Source organism: Phallusia mammillata, chromosome 1 (assembly GCF_965637545.1).
Source record: "Phallusia mammillata chromosome 1, kaPhaMamm4.hap1.1, whole genome shotgun sequence".
NCBI classification, from domain to species: Eukaryota; Metazoa; Chordata; class Ascidiacea; order Phlebobranchia; family Ascidiidae; genus Phallusia; species Phallusia mammillata.
In genome coordinates this window covers 33,947,675-33,962,236 of record NC_137252.1, presented here as the reverse complement: position 1 = coordinate 33,962,236, position 14,562 = coordinate 33,947,675, and the positions used below count along the sequence as shown (strand labels likewise).

At 38.4% G+C, this 14,562-nt stretch overlaps 2 protein-coding genes across 3 annotated transcripts in view; both read right to left on the bottom strand.

Moving 5' to 3' along the window:
• Positions 1–11: 11 nt before the first annotated feature.
• On the bottom strand, positions 12–1,886 carry LOC145228123 (WD repeat domain phosphoinositide-interacting protein 4-like). The gene has a single exon (XM_080093119.1). It carries the CDS (start codon positions 1,799–1,801, stop codon positions 767–769), a length of 1,035 nt encoding a protein of 344 aa, XP_079949245.1. The 5' UTR covers positions 1,802–1,886; the 3' UTR covers positions 12–766.
• Positions 1,887–2,265: 379 nt separating this feature from the next.
• Positions 2,266–14,562, bottom strand: part of LOC145215941 (dynein beta chain, ciliary-like) — a 57,018-nt gene continuing 44,721 nt past the window's right edge. For both annotated transcript variants that reach the window (XM_080084462.1, XM_080084463.1), the window contains exons 70-87: positions 14,252–14,374; positions 13,340–13,427; positions 13,001–13,117; positions 12,008–12,152; positions 11,437–11,597; positions 10,865–11,035; positions 10,374–10,496; positions 9,695–9,888; positions 9,268–9,447; positions 8,790–8,886; positions 8,006–8,233; positions 6,964–7,155; positions 5,984–6,163; positions 5,097–5,279; positions 4,521–4,703; positions 3,779–3,922; positions 3,115–3,340; positions 2,266–2,652 (exon numbers count right to left, since the gene is read on the bottom strand). In XM_080084462.1, coding sequence (XP_079940588.1) covers positions 2,405–2,652; positions 3,115–3,340; positions 3,779–3,922; positions 4,521–4,703; positions 5,097–5,279; positions 5,984–6,163; positions 6,964–7,155; positions 8,006–8,233; positions 8,790–8,886; positions 9,268–9,447; positions 9,695–9,888; positions 10,374–10,496; positions 10,865–11,035; positions 11,437–11,597; positions 12,008–12,152; positions 13,001–13,117; positions 13,340–13,427; positions 14,252–14,374 — 2,983 coding nt within the window. In that variant the 3' untranslated portion in view covers positions 2,266–2,404. The remainder of the gene's footprint in view (positions 2,653–3,114; positions 3,341–3,778; positions 3,923–4,520; positions 4,704–5,096; positions 5,280–5,983; positions 6,164–6,963; positions 7,156–8,005; positions 8,234–8,789; positions 8,887–9,267; positions 9,448–9,694; positions 9,889–10,373; positions 10,497–10,864; positions 11,036–11,436; positions 11,598–12,007; positions 12,153–13,000; positions 13,118–13,339; positions 13,428–14,251; positions 14,375–14,562) is intronic.

Here is a 14,562-nt window from a genome sequence, read left to right as displayed (position 1 = left end):
CCCAAACATACTTCTACACAGTGGGGCAGAAAAAATTATTGCAGCAAGATTAAAAGTGACCGTATAATTTTTAAACTGTTACATTTGATCCAATACTCACACAACACCACACAAACACATCAAAACATCTCTATTTTGTAGAGACAACAAAGCAGGGTAACCAGCTTTTTGAATGACATAACATATAGGATAAACTCAATAAGTAAACATGTTTTGTGGCAATTTTACAAATCTTCTTTAAGTTACACACATAGTATAACAACAAACATATGACCTAAATGTAAAGATAACCAGGATATTTCTTATGTTTCAGTGAGGACAAAAAAGTATACATGTCACTGTTTAAAATATCCTTGTAGAAGCTTGGTTTAAAATTTCACGATCAAAAGTCTGCTCCCTTACGGACAAGGCAGAAAATTAAAAACACCACCCATGAAAATATCTCGTAGGCAAATTGTTCACACATATACATGAGGTAATAAACCTGTTTCTGTTGCACAAAAGAAAATTGTAGCAAGAATCACTACACAAAAATTTACACATTTCATCAAATCGCTCAGCATTTGAAATAACTGGTCCCTGCATACTTGCTAGTTGGTCCAAAAATGTAAACAATGCAAGACTGTTTGCCTAAATTTGTGTGGATACATAAACTAACAATAACAAAAACTATAAATTTTGATGCAAAAAATAACCTGAAACCAGATACAGTACATGCTATACTGATGAGATATAGCAATACTTCTGTTTAATAACAAATAACATGCTAAAAATCACAGGTGTCCAACAGTTCGAGAAAAACGTCATAAGCTTCTCTGCTACAATTTCCTTCAGCTGTAAAAATGTATTTGTGGAAACTTCCATCAACGCAAGCGGCAACTACAGAATTTCCTTTGGCAAAAGCACAAATGCAAGCACACTCGGCTGGCACAGTAAAATGGCAAAAGCTCCATTGTGAATTGGTGTACTGTTGAAAAGGACTTACTTTTCCGGCTTTTGCAAAAGCAGACCGTCTGTTTAAAGTTGTATCCTTCAACGCAAATATATGCACTGTTCCTTTGTCACTGGCTGCACACAAATATGATGAGCTTGGATTAAAATTAATGCTGTGTAACACAGCTTGGTCACTGCCCCTTCGGAGCTCAACAAGTTTTTGTCTCGTAGTTGTGTCAAAGAGACGTATAAGTGTTCCCTTCTCTGAAGCAGTAGCCACAACTGTGCCTTGAGAGTTTAAAGCCAAACATGCGACATCTGTCTGATGAGCATTAATAGAAATCGGCGAACTTGAATCCTTTCCCAAAATTGATAAATCGATAATTTGTATACATCCGACAGCATGACCCATAGTTGCTAACACATGCCTTTCTCCAAGAGGGCCAACTTCGCAAAGGCCGAGCGGATTATAACGAGTGTCAACCTGAAGCAACTGTTTTGAGTCATTCGGAAAGCTGAACACATATATGCATGATTTAAGTGCAATGATAATTTTGTCGTTGCACATGTGCACGTTTAGTACAGCTTGAGAAAACTTGTACTGCAGAACAAATTTCTTTTCTGAGTCGTCCCAGATTTTTACAACGTTCACTGGAAATTTAGCCCTACTGCCACCGCCCACGATAGCAAGAAGGCTTGTGCGGTGGAGCATAGCAACTTTACTGACGCTCCCAACTTTGTCCATATCCATGCGAAGTTTTTCAGCCAGAGGATCAACATTATACAATCTCATACCGTCCTCCATGGAACAAGTAAAGCAGGTTCGTTCCTCATTAAATGTCAAATTTCTGACCTTCTGCGCTGACATCTTTGTTGCTAATTAATTTTTTTCGCCTATATTGTCATGAGAAACATAATAAATATCTACAGAAAAATTTACTGCATTTTAAAATAAAAATTCAAACCATCATAACAAAAAATATTTGTATTTATATCCTGTACGCCATTAGCTATAAAGTAAAGTAATAAAGTTCGGTGTTTCTCTACCTAATGTCCTGAACTAAAGACGAATTTTAACAAACAAAAGTAAATTTTCACAAAGACGATTACGGTAATTCCCCTACACTAAAATGTCATGGCTCGCTAACTCCGTTCCGGTTGAATAAATTCTAAACAGATTTGTGCTAAATTTTACCATAATTTCATCATACCTTAAATCTATGAGCAAAAATAATTTTTAATTGCCTTTATTTTTCATAAACTTACCTCTTTAATAGCATTTAACCATAACGGTAAATATGTAGGCTTAGTTTTGAATAACAGGATCAAAAATTACAAAACAATTTTTATTAGGCAGCGCACTTAAAAAAAAACGCAACACTTTAAACAAACGCGTCAAATGCATTAATAATACAGCAACTATAACAGTGTGGTAAGCTTTTATTACACAGTGCAGTAACAGTAACACAGTTTAAACTTGCAGCAACAAAGCTACACCGGCCAGAACCCATCTTGATGGCTTTTCTTTGGTCTTCAGATTGAAGGTCCACACAAATGTGGGACCACGAGACTTATTCTTGTACACAGGACATTCGTATATGTTCTTGGTCTCCTGTCTATCTACTGGTATAGCTTTGATAAAGATCACCGGCATTACTGGGGTTAACTCCTTTAGACGGGATTCGGCCATTAGACCGGTTTGCGTATCCCATCGTGCTCCTGTATAAATTTATTTTCTTAGCAAGTAATTCAGCTACACTAGCCAATACGGCCAAGGTCTTGTCACCAGCTGCACTGATGAGACCTTATAGTTCGAAACAGCGAGCATTGGACTATTTTTCATTAAAAACAACATGTTTTAAACTGTGTCCAATATACTATGCCACAGTGGTGAATTTTTTGTCAGCCAGTTCTATCACAAAAGTCATATTTTTCAGCCGGTTCTATGACAAAAGTCATATTTTCAGCCGGTTCTGTTACAAAAAGTCTATTGACAGTAACCAGTAATGCTAACCGGTTCGTTGATCTCATAAAATTTCGCGAGACGGTTCTACAGAACCGGTGCCCATCAACTGAATCCCACCACTGTTATGGCAGTAATGTTAGACACCTACTCTCGAGCTATCTTTAATTAAAAGACAAATTGATAGCGTAACGTCAATTAATTCAAATCTTTAATACCTTCCATGTACAACCCGTGCACATACGCGCCCTCTCGTGGCGGGCTGTTGAAATCCTCCTTATTTTTCTTTGTGACGTCACACTGCAGACACATCTTGTCGAGCGGCCATTCGTTCTTGCGAGCCATGGATTGCATGATGGCAGTGAGGAACGACTGCGGGTTGAAGAGACCTCCAAGCCACACACAGTTGGGCAACTGGAAATCTGTAGTCCAGGCTTCCAGCTCCTGTTGCACAAAAGATTTAGAATTACAAACACAACATCAAATTTAAAATATCAAAGTCATAGTACGCTAGGTCTATTAAAGTCGACCGCCAAGGCGATCCCCTACTATGAAGGTGACATGTACAGTATACGAGGCAGGCAACGGTGCTTGTGATTCAACTTTAATTGGTAGAGCGCGAGTCCTGAAAAGTATCCGGTCGTGGGTTCGAATCCCACCGCGGGGTAGATATTTCCAACCGAGGCCTTGCCATATGGTGGTGAATGCTTGGTGACCGGCTGATTCGTTATAACGCCTTTAATGGGCCTGGCGTACTACGATTTATATATAAGTATGCCGTGATCGTTGGTCTGCATGAACGCTTCATGGCTGATCCTAGTTATGCATGTATGTTCATCTTAGCTAAATTCAAAAACTTCTGTTGTACTTTCTTTTACATACCTTGATTCTTAGCAGCAAATCAGCAAACCAGGCGGTTAGGCCAAACATGGAAGGGTAGGCTCGTTTCGTCCACGACTCGGGAACGTTGTCGAAAAACATGGCTGATTCAAGTTCCTCCATGTCTGACGTAATAGTGAGCTCACCCTAGTGGTCGAAAACGGGTAATGGGTTGTTGGTTATGTTGGTGCTAGAGTTTTAAGCTTATAATAGTGCCTTTAGCACAAATGCCTTGCTGAGTATAACAATCAAAAAACGTAAACTGTCGTCGGTTTTTTAAATGATCAAAAAAATCATATAATCCGTATATTTGCATAGAGATGATAAATACCACCGTAGCTGAATAGAAAGTAAAACGTTCGGTTATTGCAGTGGTTCCCAAACTTTTTTCTTTGAAGGCGCATTTTAGAAAAAACAAAAATTATTTGGCGCACTTCGAACATTTGAATAAAAATATATTTGAATTTTTTTATTTCAGTTTTAAATGGCACAGCAAATTAGCTGACAAAGGCACTAACTATGGGGTCATAAAGCCGCTATACAGTGTGCCCATAGTTTGGGAACCACTGGGTTATTGGCATAAAAAACTTGGCAAATTGGGTATGCGGTTAACCGGATTTGCCTATACATGATCATTTGCGCAAAAAAACTTAGCTTAAAATTGTTGGTTACGTTGAAATTTTAAAAGAAAATACTTTTGGCAGCAGCAGAAGGTTCTAACACAACATTATTTTGGATGCCTAACCTTTAAACCCAGGTCGAGTTCCTTCAGTGATCTTCTAATCTCCTTGGTGAGTCCGTTCATTCTCTCGCATTCCTGGAAAGCCACAACAATGTACGGAGTGCGGTCTTCCACTTTGGATAACATCTCAATGATGTTAAATTCCTCAGGCATCTTTTCAAGTATCTCATCAAGCAATGTCTTTACCTGAAAATAAACGGCTTTAGATGTGTAATATCTTTGTAATACAGATCAGGCGCAATACTGGTTTGTTTTACTTATACTAGAGATTTCAACAAGGCTTTGAATACATGGGATTATAGGACAGTAAGTTAAATGACATTTGCCTGGTTTTCCCATTACCAACAAAAACTAATTCTTGTTCGTTTCTATTTCAAGACAAATTCACAAAAAAGTTGTTTTAAAGCAGTACGAAGTTGCCTCAGGCCTTTCATTTTTTTCACTCAGCACACAAGAGGAGAAAATAAATTTTAAACGAGGTCTCCATTTTCAGTCCAAACACATACGCTTCATATACAGTGGCCCTTTGCTTTGCTTATGTTTGAAAGCTTATATAAAAGCATCACAACACGCTCTCACTTTCTCCTCCCTAGTGACTCCTCCTGCTCCACCTCCTCCCGCATCTTTAGGTTGCATCTCCAGTAAAGTCCGGAAGAGGTTCTCGGATGTTGTGGTGAGGACACCGATCTCGGCGTTGGGATGCAAGCCGTACAAGTAGGGACTCTCAGGCGGAAGACACTCGTCTATGTACTCGTGGTAACCCTGGAAACATATGTGACGTCGTAATAGACAGTTTACAAGTCAGCTGAACAAGTAAACAAATACTCTGAAACCACAAACGCCGAATATTGTGTTTTATTGCTCACTGATAAGCTGTGGTTTGTTGTTTTTAAACCAAGAGTGCACTTATAAAGAAACCAAAATTTTAAACCGCATAAACAAGTTATAACATTTAAGCGTCATGTTACATGTACGAGGGGAATCCGGTTATTCGCACTATCTGTTTTGTTGGGTAATGATCATAAAGCCTAACCGTAGCTTTTTTTCAAGAAAATCGTCAGGGTAACACTAACTCGAAAAAGCTAGACAAAATGCTTATCATTGCTATGGCCTTAATTTAAGTAGACAAGTATTGTAGATTATCACAAGGAAAAGCTCAGCAAATTGAAATTGTGAATAACCCACATCTAAACTGACAAATTTCAACAAGGTGTAATTAACAATGATGTTAGAATTAGCACATTTCCTTGTAAATTCGTCACACACAAATTTTATCAAAATTACGATAAAATACTTCATATGTAACGTACGATTGACGCAATAACACCGTTGACATGCTTTGTTGAGCACTACTTAACGCAGACATTCCTAGTTCAACCATAAAAGACCTTCTTTAGTCCCATTACTACTATTGCATGCTCTTTCAAAGTGTGCATATATTTTTGAAGCACATTGTCAGTAATTACCTTGTAGTCCATATTGGGTGGTACAGGGTAACCTGGAGCAAGTAGAAGTTCGCTTTCAAGTTGATCAGGATGCATGTAAACTTCCAGGTATGTCTTGCACAGTTTTCTGTCCCAATCATCAGTAATGTGGCCGCCGTACATTATCTCGCAGAACAAGTAGCGCAGATCGTCCCACGGTACCTATAGTAACACGAAGGTTGAAATTTGCCCTTTGACCTTTAGTATGCAGTCATAAGCTTCTACAGTTTTAAGATGGGGGAAATTTATTTAACTCAACGCATTAGGCCCTAAAACATACTGGTGTTTTAGGTCAGTGGTTCCCAACCAGGGGGGAATTCCCCACTGGGGAGGAATTTTGTAATTTGTAGGGGGGAATTTGTGTCACAATATTAATCTCTTACTGGTTGTCTGGGCTATGAGGTGTTGCTGCATTTGCCATATATGAGCTGAGAAAATATGTAGGGGGAATTAGATTTGAATATCGACTAAAAGGGTGCACAGGACAAAAATGGTTGGGAACCACTGTTTTAGGATATGAAACAGCTTCTTTCTGCAGTTGTAAAATGCAAGTTTTTGTAATGTTTTTTATTATTTTGTAAAATAACATTGTGGTCAAAAATACTCCACAGCATAGAGGGTATTCATTTACCCCAAGGGTTATATCTGGCAATTGTGAGGGCAAATATATAACTGAAAAGAAATTTATTGCATGCGGATTAGCGTAAAACCTGGGAGGTAAATTTTAACTTCCATATTTGATAAGAGACACACGAGAAAAAAAAGCTGAAAAACCTTACTTCGAAATTTCCAACCTGTCATGTTTTAAACAAGCCACTTTAAAATCTTTAACACAAAATATAGGACAAAAGCGTTCATTGATGACGTCACAATACGCGTTGATGACGTCACAATGCGCGTTGATGACGTCACAATACGTCACGCAACGTAAACAAACATTGATGCATATAAATCCATCTTACCTTGCTGTTGGCTTCGAGATAGTTGAACAGCACGTTGACGGAGATTGTGAGGTCGCCCACATTGAACGGGTAAGGTCGGTTCCAACCCTGAGGTCCGAACTTCTTCCGCTCCGACAACACGGCGTGGAAGTAAATGAGAGATTGAAGGAGGGACTTGAATTCCACCTCCCTGCTGCACATCTCAAGCGTTTCCTGGAAAAAACTTACGCGTTTTTTCGTGAATGCTTTACACTGGATTGTGAAAAACGCAAAATGCGCAAAACATAAAGATTTGTACACGTTTATGATCCATACGGGCACTTGTGTTAATAAACGGGCCCCACAAGTACCCGAGATTGGGTGAAAATTCTGTCACCTTTTTCCGGGTATTTTAAGAGTTTTTGTGATTATTTAGGCAACGCGAGACGCGAGAACTGAACAAAAGTAAATTGATTAGCAAGTAGGCAAACTGACTCCTTAAAACAAAATACGACTCGGTAACGTCAGTATGCTATGCAGCGCCATAAAGGTGAAGGCGCATTTAGTAATTTAAGGCTAATCACGCTGCAGCTACCGTTAATGCCAAGTGTTACATACGAAAGGCTCACAATAAAGTGAATTTAGTCATATTGGCTACACGACCAGAAACTGGGAAAAATTTATGAGCTACAGACTGGTTTAGATCAGACATTAGTTTGCAAACTGAAATGTTATGACAAATATTCGTGACACGCAAATTTATTACAACCCATCAGTCAACATGACACTGTTCCGACGAAAGGCATAGGGTTGTTTTATTTAGAAAAAAAATTATAGCAGTCAATGACACTTGCTTGTTTTACTATCTATAACAGATCGTGTCCATAGAAATCCGGTTAATCGCATACTATTTATCAAGACTTTTGTTTGTAAGTTCCTAAAAACAACGAATATTTTGACTAGGACCACACCTGTTAAACGACAAATTTATTTAACACTTTTGTCCCGATTAACCGAATTCCCTATTACCCTGGTCGTTATTATCCAAATTCGTCCGCACTAAAGTATTAAGAAAATCAATTACCTGGTTAAAGTTATCCAATGCCTTGTGCAAGTTGGCCTGCATTCCAGTGGGCGGTTCGTTTGTGATCTTGATAGAAGATTCTAGAATCCCTTGTGGAATAATATGCGATTCCCGGGTAGCTGCAGGTTCAGCTGATATGTACACGCGGTAGCTCTTGTGGCTTCCGACGCTGTATTGCTCAATTTTCTTCTCAAGCGTTCCAAGCCACTTCGCAACAAGATGGACGTTCTGTGGAAGAAATAAACGGGTTTCGTAAATTGGAAATAAGTGGAAAAACTAGAAACTGAGTGAATTTTCAATAGATCATTTATCAGGCAATGAACGGATTGTACTATTTTACAAAATTGTATGCTCGTACGTTTTACAAGTGGTAAATATATTTTCGGGTAGATATTGTTTTTTTTGACCGATGTGGTTTAACAAACATGAGTGTTTTGTTACAAGACTGAAATTTTGCAATACCGGCGTTTAGTTTGTAACTTAATAAGAGTACCAAATAATGCATGTTAAACATGTATATTAAAGGGCAGATTGTGAAATATTCAATTTATTCTAAACTCACATGGCACACAAAAGCATACCTATAAACACTACATGTATCTGTTTATTATGTTTTTATAAGTAGGATACCTTTATTTTTTTATTTAAATATGGTGAAAATAATAAGCCTAAACAGTAAAAATAAATAGAACGTTGTTTATAAGTACAACATGAGTCTGACTAAACTAGCTTCAAATGTTACTCTGTCATAAATAAACAACAGTTAGTTGAGAAATTCCCGCACCTGCAAAATCACCCAGTGTCCATCTTTTGCTGCGAGATCCAAAGCCTGTTCTGCCACAATTTCTTGACCCTGACCCAACGACACGTTGTGAAAGTTGCTGGAAAAATTGACAAATTTGTTTGATAAGTTTTTTTCCATAAACTAGCAGTCATAAATGTAAAGCAGAAACAGTTATATACCCCTAGATCCAGTTTACACTGTTTTCATGCAAGTGGTTAACCAAACTGCTGTATGCTCACAAGTTTGTGGGTTCTAATCCCGCCCTAAACTCTTGTGTTACCTTTAGCACGAAACATTGCCTAAATCTCATTAGCTTTCATTTTCTGAAAAGGCACCAACGAAAACACTTAGATTAAACAAACAAATAAAAAAAGTCGACTATGGTACAAATAATTCCACTTAGTAACATCTAGTTTCATTTTGTTTGTACCCTTGTTTCATTTACAACACAAATTAAAGATACATAAATCCAATTTACTTGTTATCGATCGAAAATCCGAGTTTTGTTCCAATAGCCTCAACGTCCTTGAGAGGATTCACTCCTGGAGAAAGGACGAAGAATATGGGAGTTTCAGGTCCGCTCTCTTCATACGACTTGGAAAACTCAACCTGGCGATTCTCCACGTATTTCGAACCGAGCTTTTCCTCAACGAAGTTTCTGCGCATTGAAAAATTGTAATTTGTTAAGGAGTTGCCGTGTAATGCTGTTACAGCCCTCAATAGGCTTTTGTCGAGGGTTCGAATCCCACCGCAGGCTAACTTTTTCTTGCCTACGCCTTGCCATATGAATGCTTGGTGACGGGTTGATTTTGTATGGCACCTTCAATAGGGGTGGCATATCATGATTTATATATATTTTTTCGGATCATTTTGTAGCAGCCCATCACCACACATGTGCTACTTACTGCACAGCATATGTCATCCTGTCAGGTCTCAATGCTCGCATCATACACAACTTCTGCAGCGTAGTTTTGTTTTTCCATTCCTGTGGGAATTTCTCCTTTTCCGGGCATTCGCTCTCGGCAAATTTCTTCCAGCGTTTCGCTGAACCTTCGATGTCACGGTCGAGATTACGGAAGTCATCCATTTCCGAGAGAACCTGAACAAGGAAGTATGTTGGCTTTTGTTTCAGGACTGATCCCAGTATAAATATGTTTATCTGAGCTGATACGGTCGAACTGGTGATCCCCCTACTACAATGCTGACATGTGCAGCATACGAGGCAGGCAACGGTGATTGTGATTCAACTTTCGGCGGTTTCTCCACTGAGCCTGTGTAGCTCAGTTGTGAGAGCACGAGTCCCGGAAAGGCTCCTGTCGTGGGTTCGAATCCCAACGCAAGTTAGATTTTTCTAGCCGAAGCCTTGTCATATGGGAATGCTTCTAGACCGCCTGATTCGGTACACGCCTTAAATAGGCTACAATCGATTTTAGGGTCAGAGTTTACAAGTTTCTGCCGACTATAGAAAAACCTACGTTCTGCTTCGTGCGCGATAATTAACAAGTTGGGTCGGTTTTATCTATCACTGCACAGTTAATACTTGCAAATACAGACAATGCAACGACTTTCGCAACACATTTTTACCTTAATTCCACCCCACGAGTAGTTGCTGAGGAAATCCACCGGTGAATTTGCGTCCATTTTCACCGGAAATCGAAGAAGGAAATCCATTTCAACAACATTTATCTCTTTGGTAGCAAGCAAGATCTGAACAGGATATCAAAGTTATCATGATGCGAGTTTTTTATGAAAAAAATGGCGTCATCTCTAAACATTTAAAAACCAGCGTACAAACCGTAGGCCAAACATAACCTACCGGTTAAAAGACAAAAAAAATTTTCAAGGACAAATTGATCTTTAAACCTTTTGGTAAGATATACACAAAAATGTATTTTGTGCAAAAAGAAAGTGTCGGAAAATAAACGAAAGTTTTAATTCTTTCAGACCGGTGATTTTCTTAAGCCGTGTGTCTATTAAAAAAGCAATTTGGCTATCAAGACTTTATGCAAACGATGTCAACAGAAAAAGGTAAAGGCAAAAGGTTATTTACGACATAAGAGATACCACACACCGACCTGCATGGCCACTTGAGCAGTGAAAGTCAGTTTGTCGCATTCGAACAGACCCCTGGTTGTGTACTGGAACACACTGTATGTTGTTGTGTCAATCAGGTTGGTGACACGCTGTTTCAAATCATCTGCTGGTTCTGAACGCTCGATAGCTTTCGAGAAAACCACGTTGAATGCCTAAACACACAGTAATGCTAAAAAATCTGATTTTATATTGTGAACTAAATATAGACGAATTCGGTTAATCGCATAATCCGGATGTTGTATTCTAAGCTTGTCGATCTGGTTATGCGATTAACCGGATTCGTCAGTATACCCTAAGTTCGTGAGATTTTTAACGGCTTTTAACATATCACCTTTAAAGTTTGGTTATTCAGTTAGATATTGGCTCCGTTCTGCATTTGTTGCGTCACAGTTACGATATAATTGCGTCATACTCATTTATTTTCTCGTATCAGTATAGAGACAAAGTGTCAAAAAATGTTGTCCTAGAAAGTTTGCAAATTATTTCACGTTTATTTTTTTAAGTATCACGTCTGCTTATAGATACACCGGCAACAAACACATCAACTTTTTACCTTGAGAGAAAACTGATATATAGGGTTGATGACGTTAAGGTCGTTAAGAATGAAGTAGAGGAGTGCTGCTCTCTGTGCGACATGCCTGTATCCTTCCCTCGCATCGTTGATCTTAACTTCTGTCACTTTTGCTTCGGCAACTTTCAGCTCAATCTCAGCAGCTGAAATACAACACAAAGTTAGTATCTGTAAGCTCCTATATTAGTGAATATTTAATATGAGTAGGGGATCGTGTACGGTTTTGCAGTGCGTGGATCTTAACTCATTCATTAGAGTTTAATAACGAAATGTGGGTGTGTACAACACGCGAACTTCATTTTCATTTTAATTGTTACAGAAACTTGTCTAGCGTTTCTATGTGAACTAAATCTGTGGCCAGGGACTCTTAATGGCTCTCAAACAAATCTTAGTTTGCATTTCTAAATACATATGTAAAATGTTTGTTTGTTTTTTACTTCTTCAGTGGTACAATGTTCTCAAACATAATAAAACTCTAAGACTAATATCATGCCCTAATTTTGTTGGTTCTACTGTATGTGACCTATCCACATGCCTGCTTTATACGGCTCACCTGTTTTCTTGGTGGTCTCGAGGTTTTCTACCAAAGCTGTATCACCGAGGAAGTTTCCTGAAGCAGCTGATAATCTGGAAAGAAGCGAATCTTCAAGCTGTTTCAATGTGATCTTGAAATCGTTTTGTTGCATCGTCAAGTCAGCCTGTTTAACATTAGGAACGTGAGCATTGGACTCTTCTTACAAAATATAGCATTGTTACAAGAATTGGTCAATCGATATGAAAATTTCGATCAATGCAAAGAGCATTAAAAATTGCGTCAAAAATAAAATACATGATATGTATTAGTATGGAAATAAAAATTACAGCAATAGGCGACCAATGGACTTGCTACACAAATCCTCTTACAAAAGATAGCATTATCACTAGAATCAGTCAATCGATGTAAAAATCCCCCCAAAAAACGCAAAGCATTCAAAATGGTGTCAAAAAAAATAACTTACATTAGTATAAAGGGGAAAACTTCATCAACAGGCAACCAATGGACTTGTGCTACACGTTGTATAGGTATTAGGTAATTCGTTTAGGTACGACTATATAGCAAAAAGTGTATGAGTAAATAGTAAGAAATGCCCGAAAACAGGAATACAAAACCATATAAAAGCAATGAGCATTACAAAACGTTAAAGGGCATACTGCTTCGACCTGCAACGCTTATATTCTAGCCAATGTCTTGTCACCAGCTGCACTGATGACTTTCTAGGTCGAAACAGTGTGCACTGTCTGCAGCTTAAAATGTAAGTATCTTGTTCAAGAAAATACCGAACAAGCGTTTCGTCTACCAGGTTGCATATTTGTAATTCAACTGGTTTAATGCTGAACAAAGTATTAGTTGTTTTTTAAGTCGTCAAAATTCAATTGATTCGTTTGAACGCCATTTGTTGGTCTTAATTATATGATTGCATTGCATTTCAGTTTCGAAATTATTGTAATATCTTGTGTTAAATCTTACTGTATGACAATAACAATATAACAGAGTTCATCACTGCACCTTTAGTTCTTCCAAGTCAGGCCGCTCACACCTCACAACTTCAGCTAGCAACTGTTCCTCCAACCCGTCCTGTGTTACTGTAAAGTTGATCAGCGTACACTGAGCTTGCATTTCAGGCTGCACAACAACATTTTCATGCGGTTTAAACACAAGCATAAACAGATATGTTTTGTTTTAAATTTTACACAAGCATTTTTAAAGTTACGGCAGTTTTATCAGTGGATATTGTTATCATAAACTTTTATATTGGTTTTATAAAGCTCACTCGAATGCTGTGATTTAACACACGTATTTCCAAATTGCAACCGTTTTGAAATGAGATACCAAGGCAGTAGATACCTGATAATGTGGATTGGCAAGTTTTGTGTGCAGAATAAGTCTGAACGACGGATGGTATTCCACCTCCTTGTCACCAATCTTAATATATCTGTGAAAACAACAACAGTTTAGCTTTCAACACCGTATTAGTTTTATGCGTAAACAAGACTGTAATTCTCTTTTCAAATCTAGTTCAAAGCGTTTCAGTTTATTAAGCATGATATTGCTCGTGATGTCACAATTAACCAACACGCTTGGTTAATGACTGCGACATACCAAAGATTAAAAGATGGACAATATACACAATTAGGGATGGGCCGAGCCGGGCCAGAACCCGAGTACTTGGTACCGAGCATCGCTGTTTTGATGCTCGGTGCTCGGCCGAGCAGTTGCACAAACTGACCCGAGCGTTAAATTTGCATATTAATGCCCTGCTAACATACGTAACTAGTGTTTTAAAGGGTGTGTATGTACAAAAACGAATGATTCTTTAAATGCACTAGATGGTGGAAAAACGCGTACTTTATTGGCATGTACAGCTTAATAATACACCGCCGGTGACGTAAGAGGCCTTGTAGAGCTAAAACGTAGAAAGGGTTTTTTGTGACGTCATAATGCACCGAGCGTGCTCGGCCACCGAGCATTAAAGTGAGATGCTAGTGTGTCAAAAGAACGTTTTTCGAAGAGTGCAACTTTCATCTACTGTAGTAGACCTGATATCGAATGTGGGTGCACATGACGAAGCTAGAACCTCATTTCGATCTTATTGTCACCGAACGCGAATAGCAATACAAGTTGCAGTTTAATTTACATAAACATGATTTTTTACAAAGTGTACCACGAAAAAAGTATAGTTTGGTATTTTGTCGCAATTTATAAAAAGTTGGAAAACACAGGTTTACAGCATTGAGTAAATTTTGTTGAGCACCATACCTGCCCTTTTTGATGGTGTTTCTACCCAGCAGTGGTTCCAGTACAGGATCAACGCTCTCTTCAACATTCTCAATAAACACAGTGTCGCCGTTTGATACCGCCATCTCAATAACATCAAGATATCTGCACGGAAAACAACATATTTAAAAAGCACGGCTTGAAATCGCATTTCTAAAAGCAAGTTATTTACTACGTCGAAATGCCATTGTAGTTTAATCGTTTAAGAAAACCAATCCAGTTCAACCTATCAGGTTCGTTTGGGTTTGCCAATGCTGTTTATGTTTCTTACTCAGGAAAAAACAAGTGGTCAA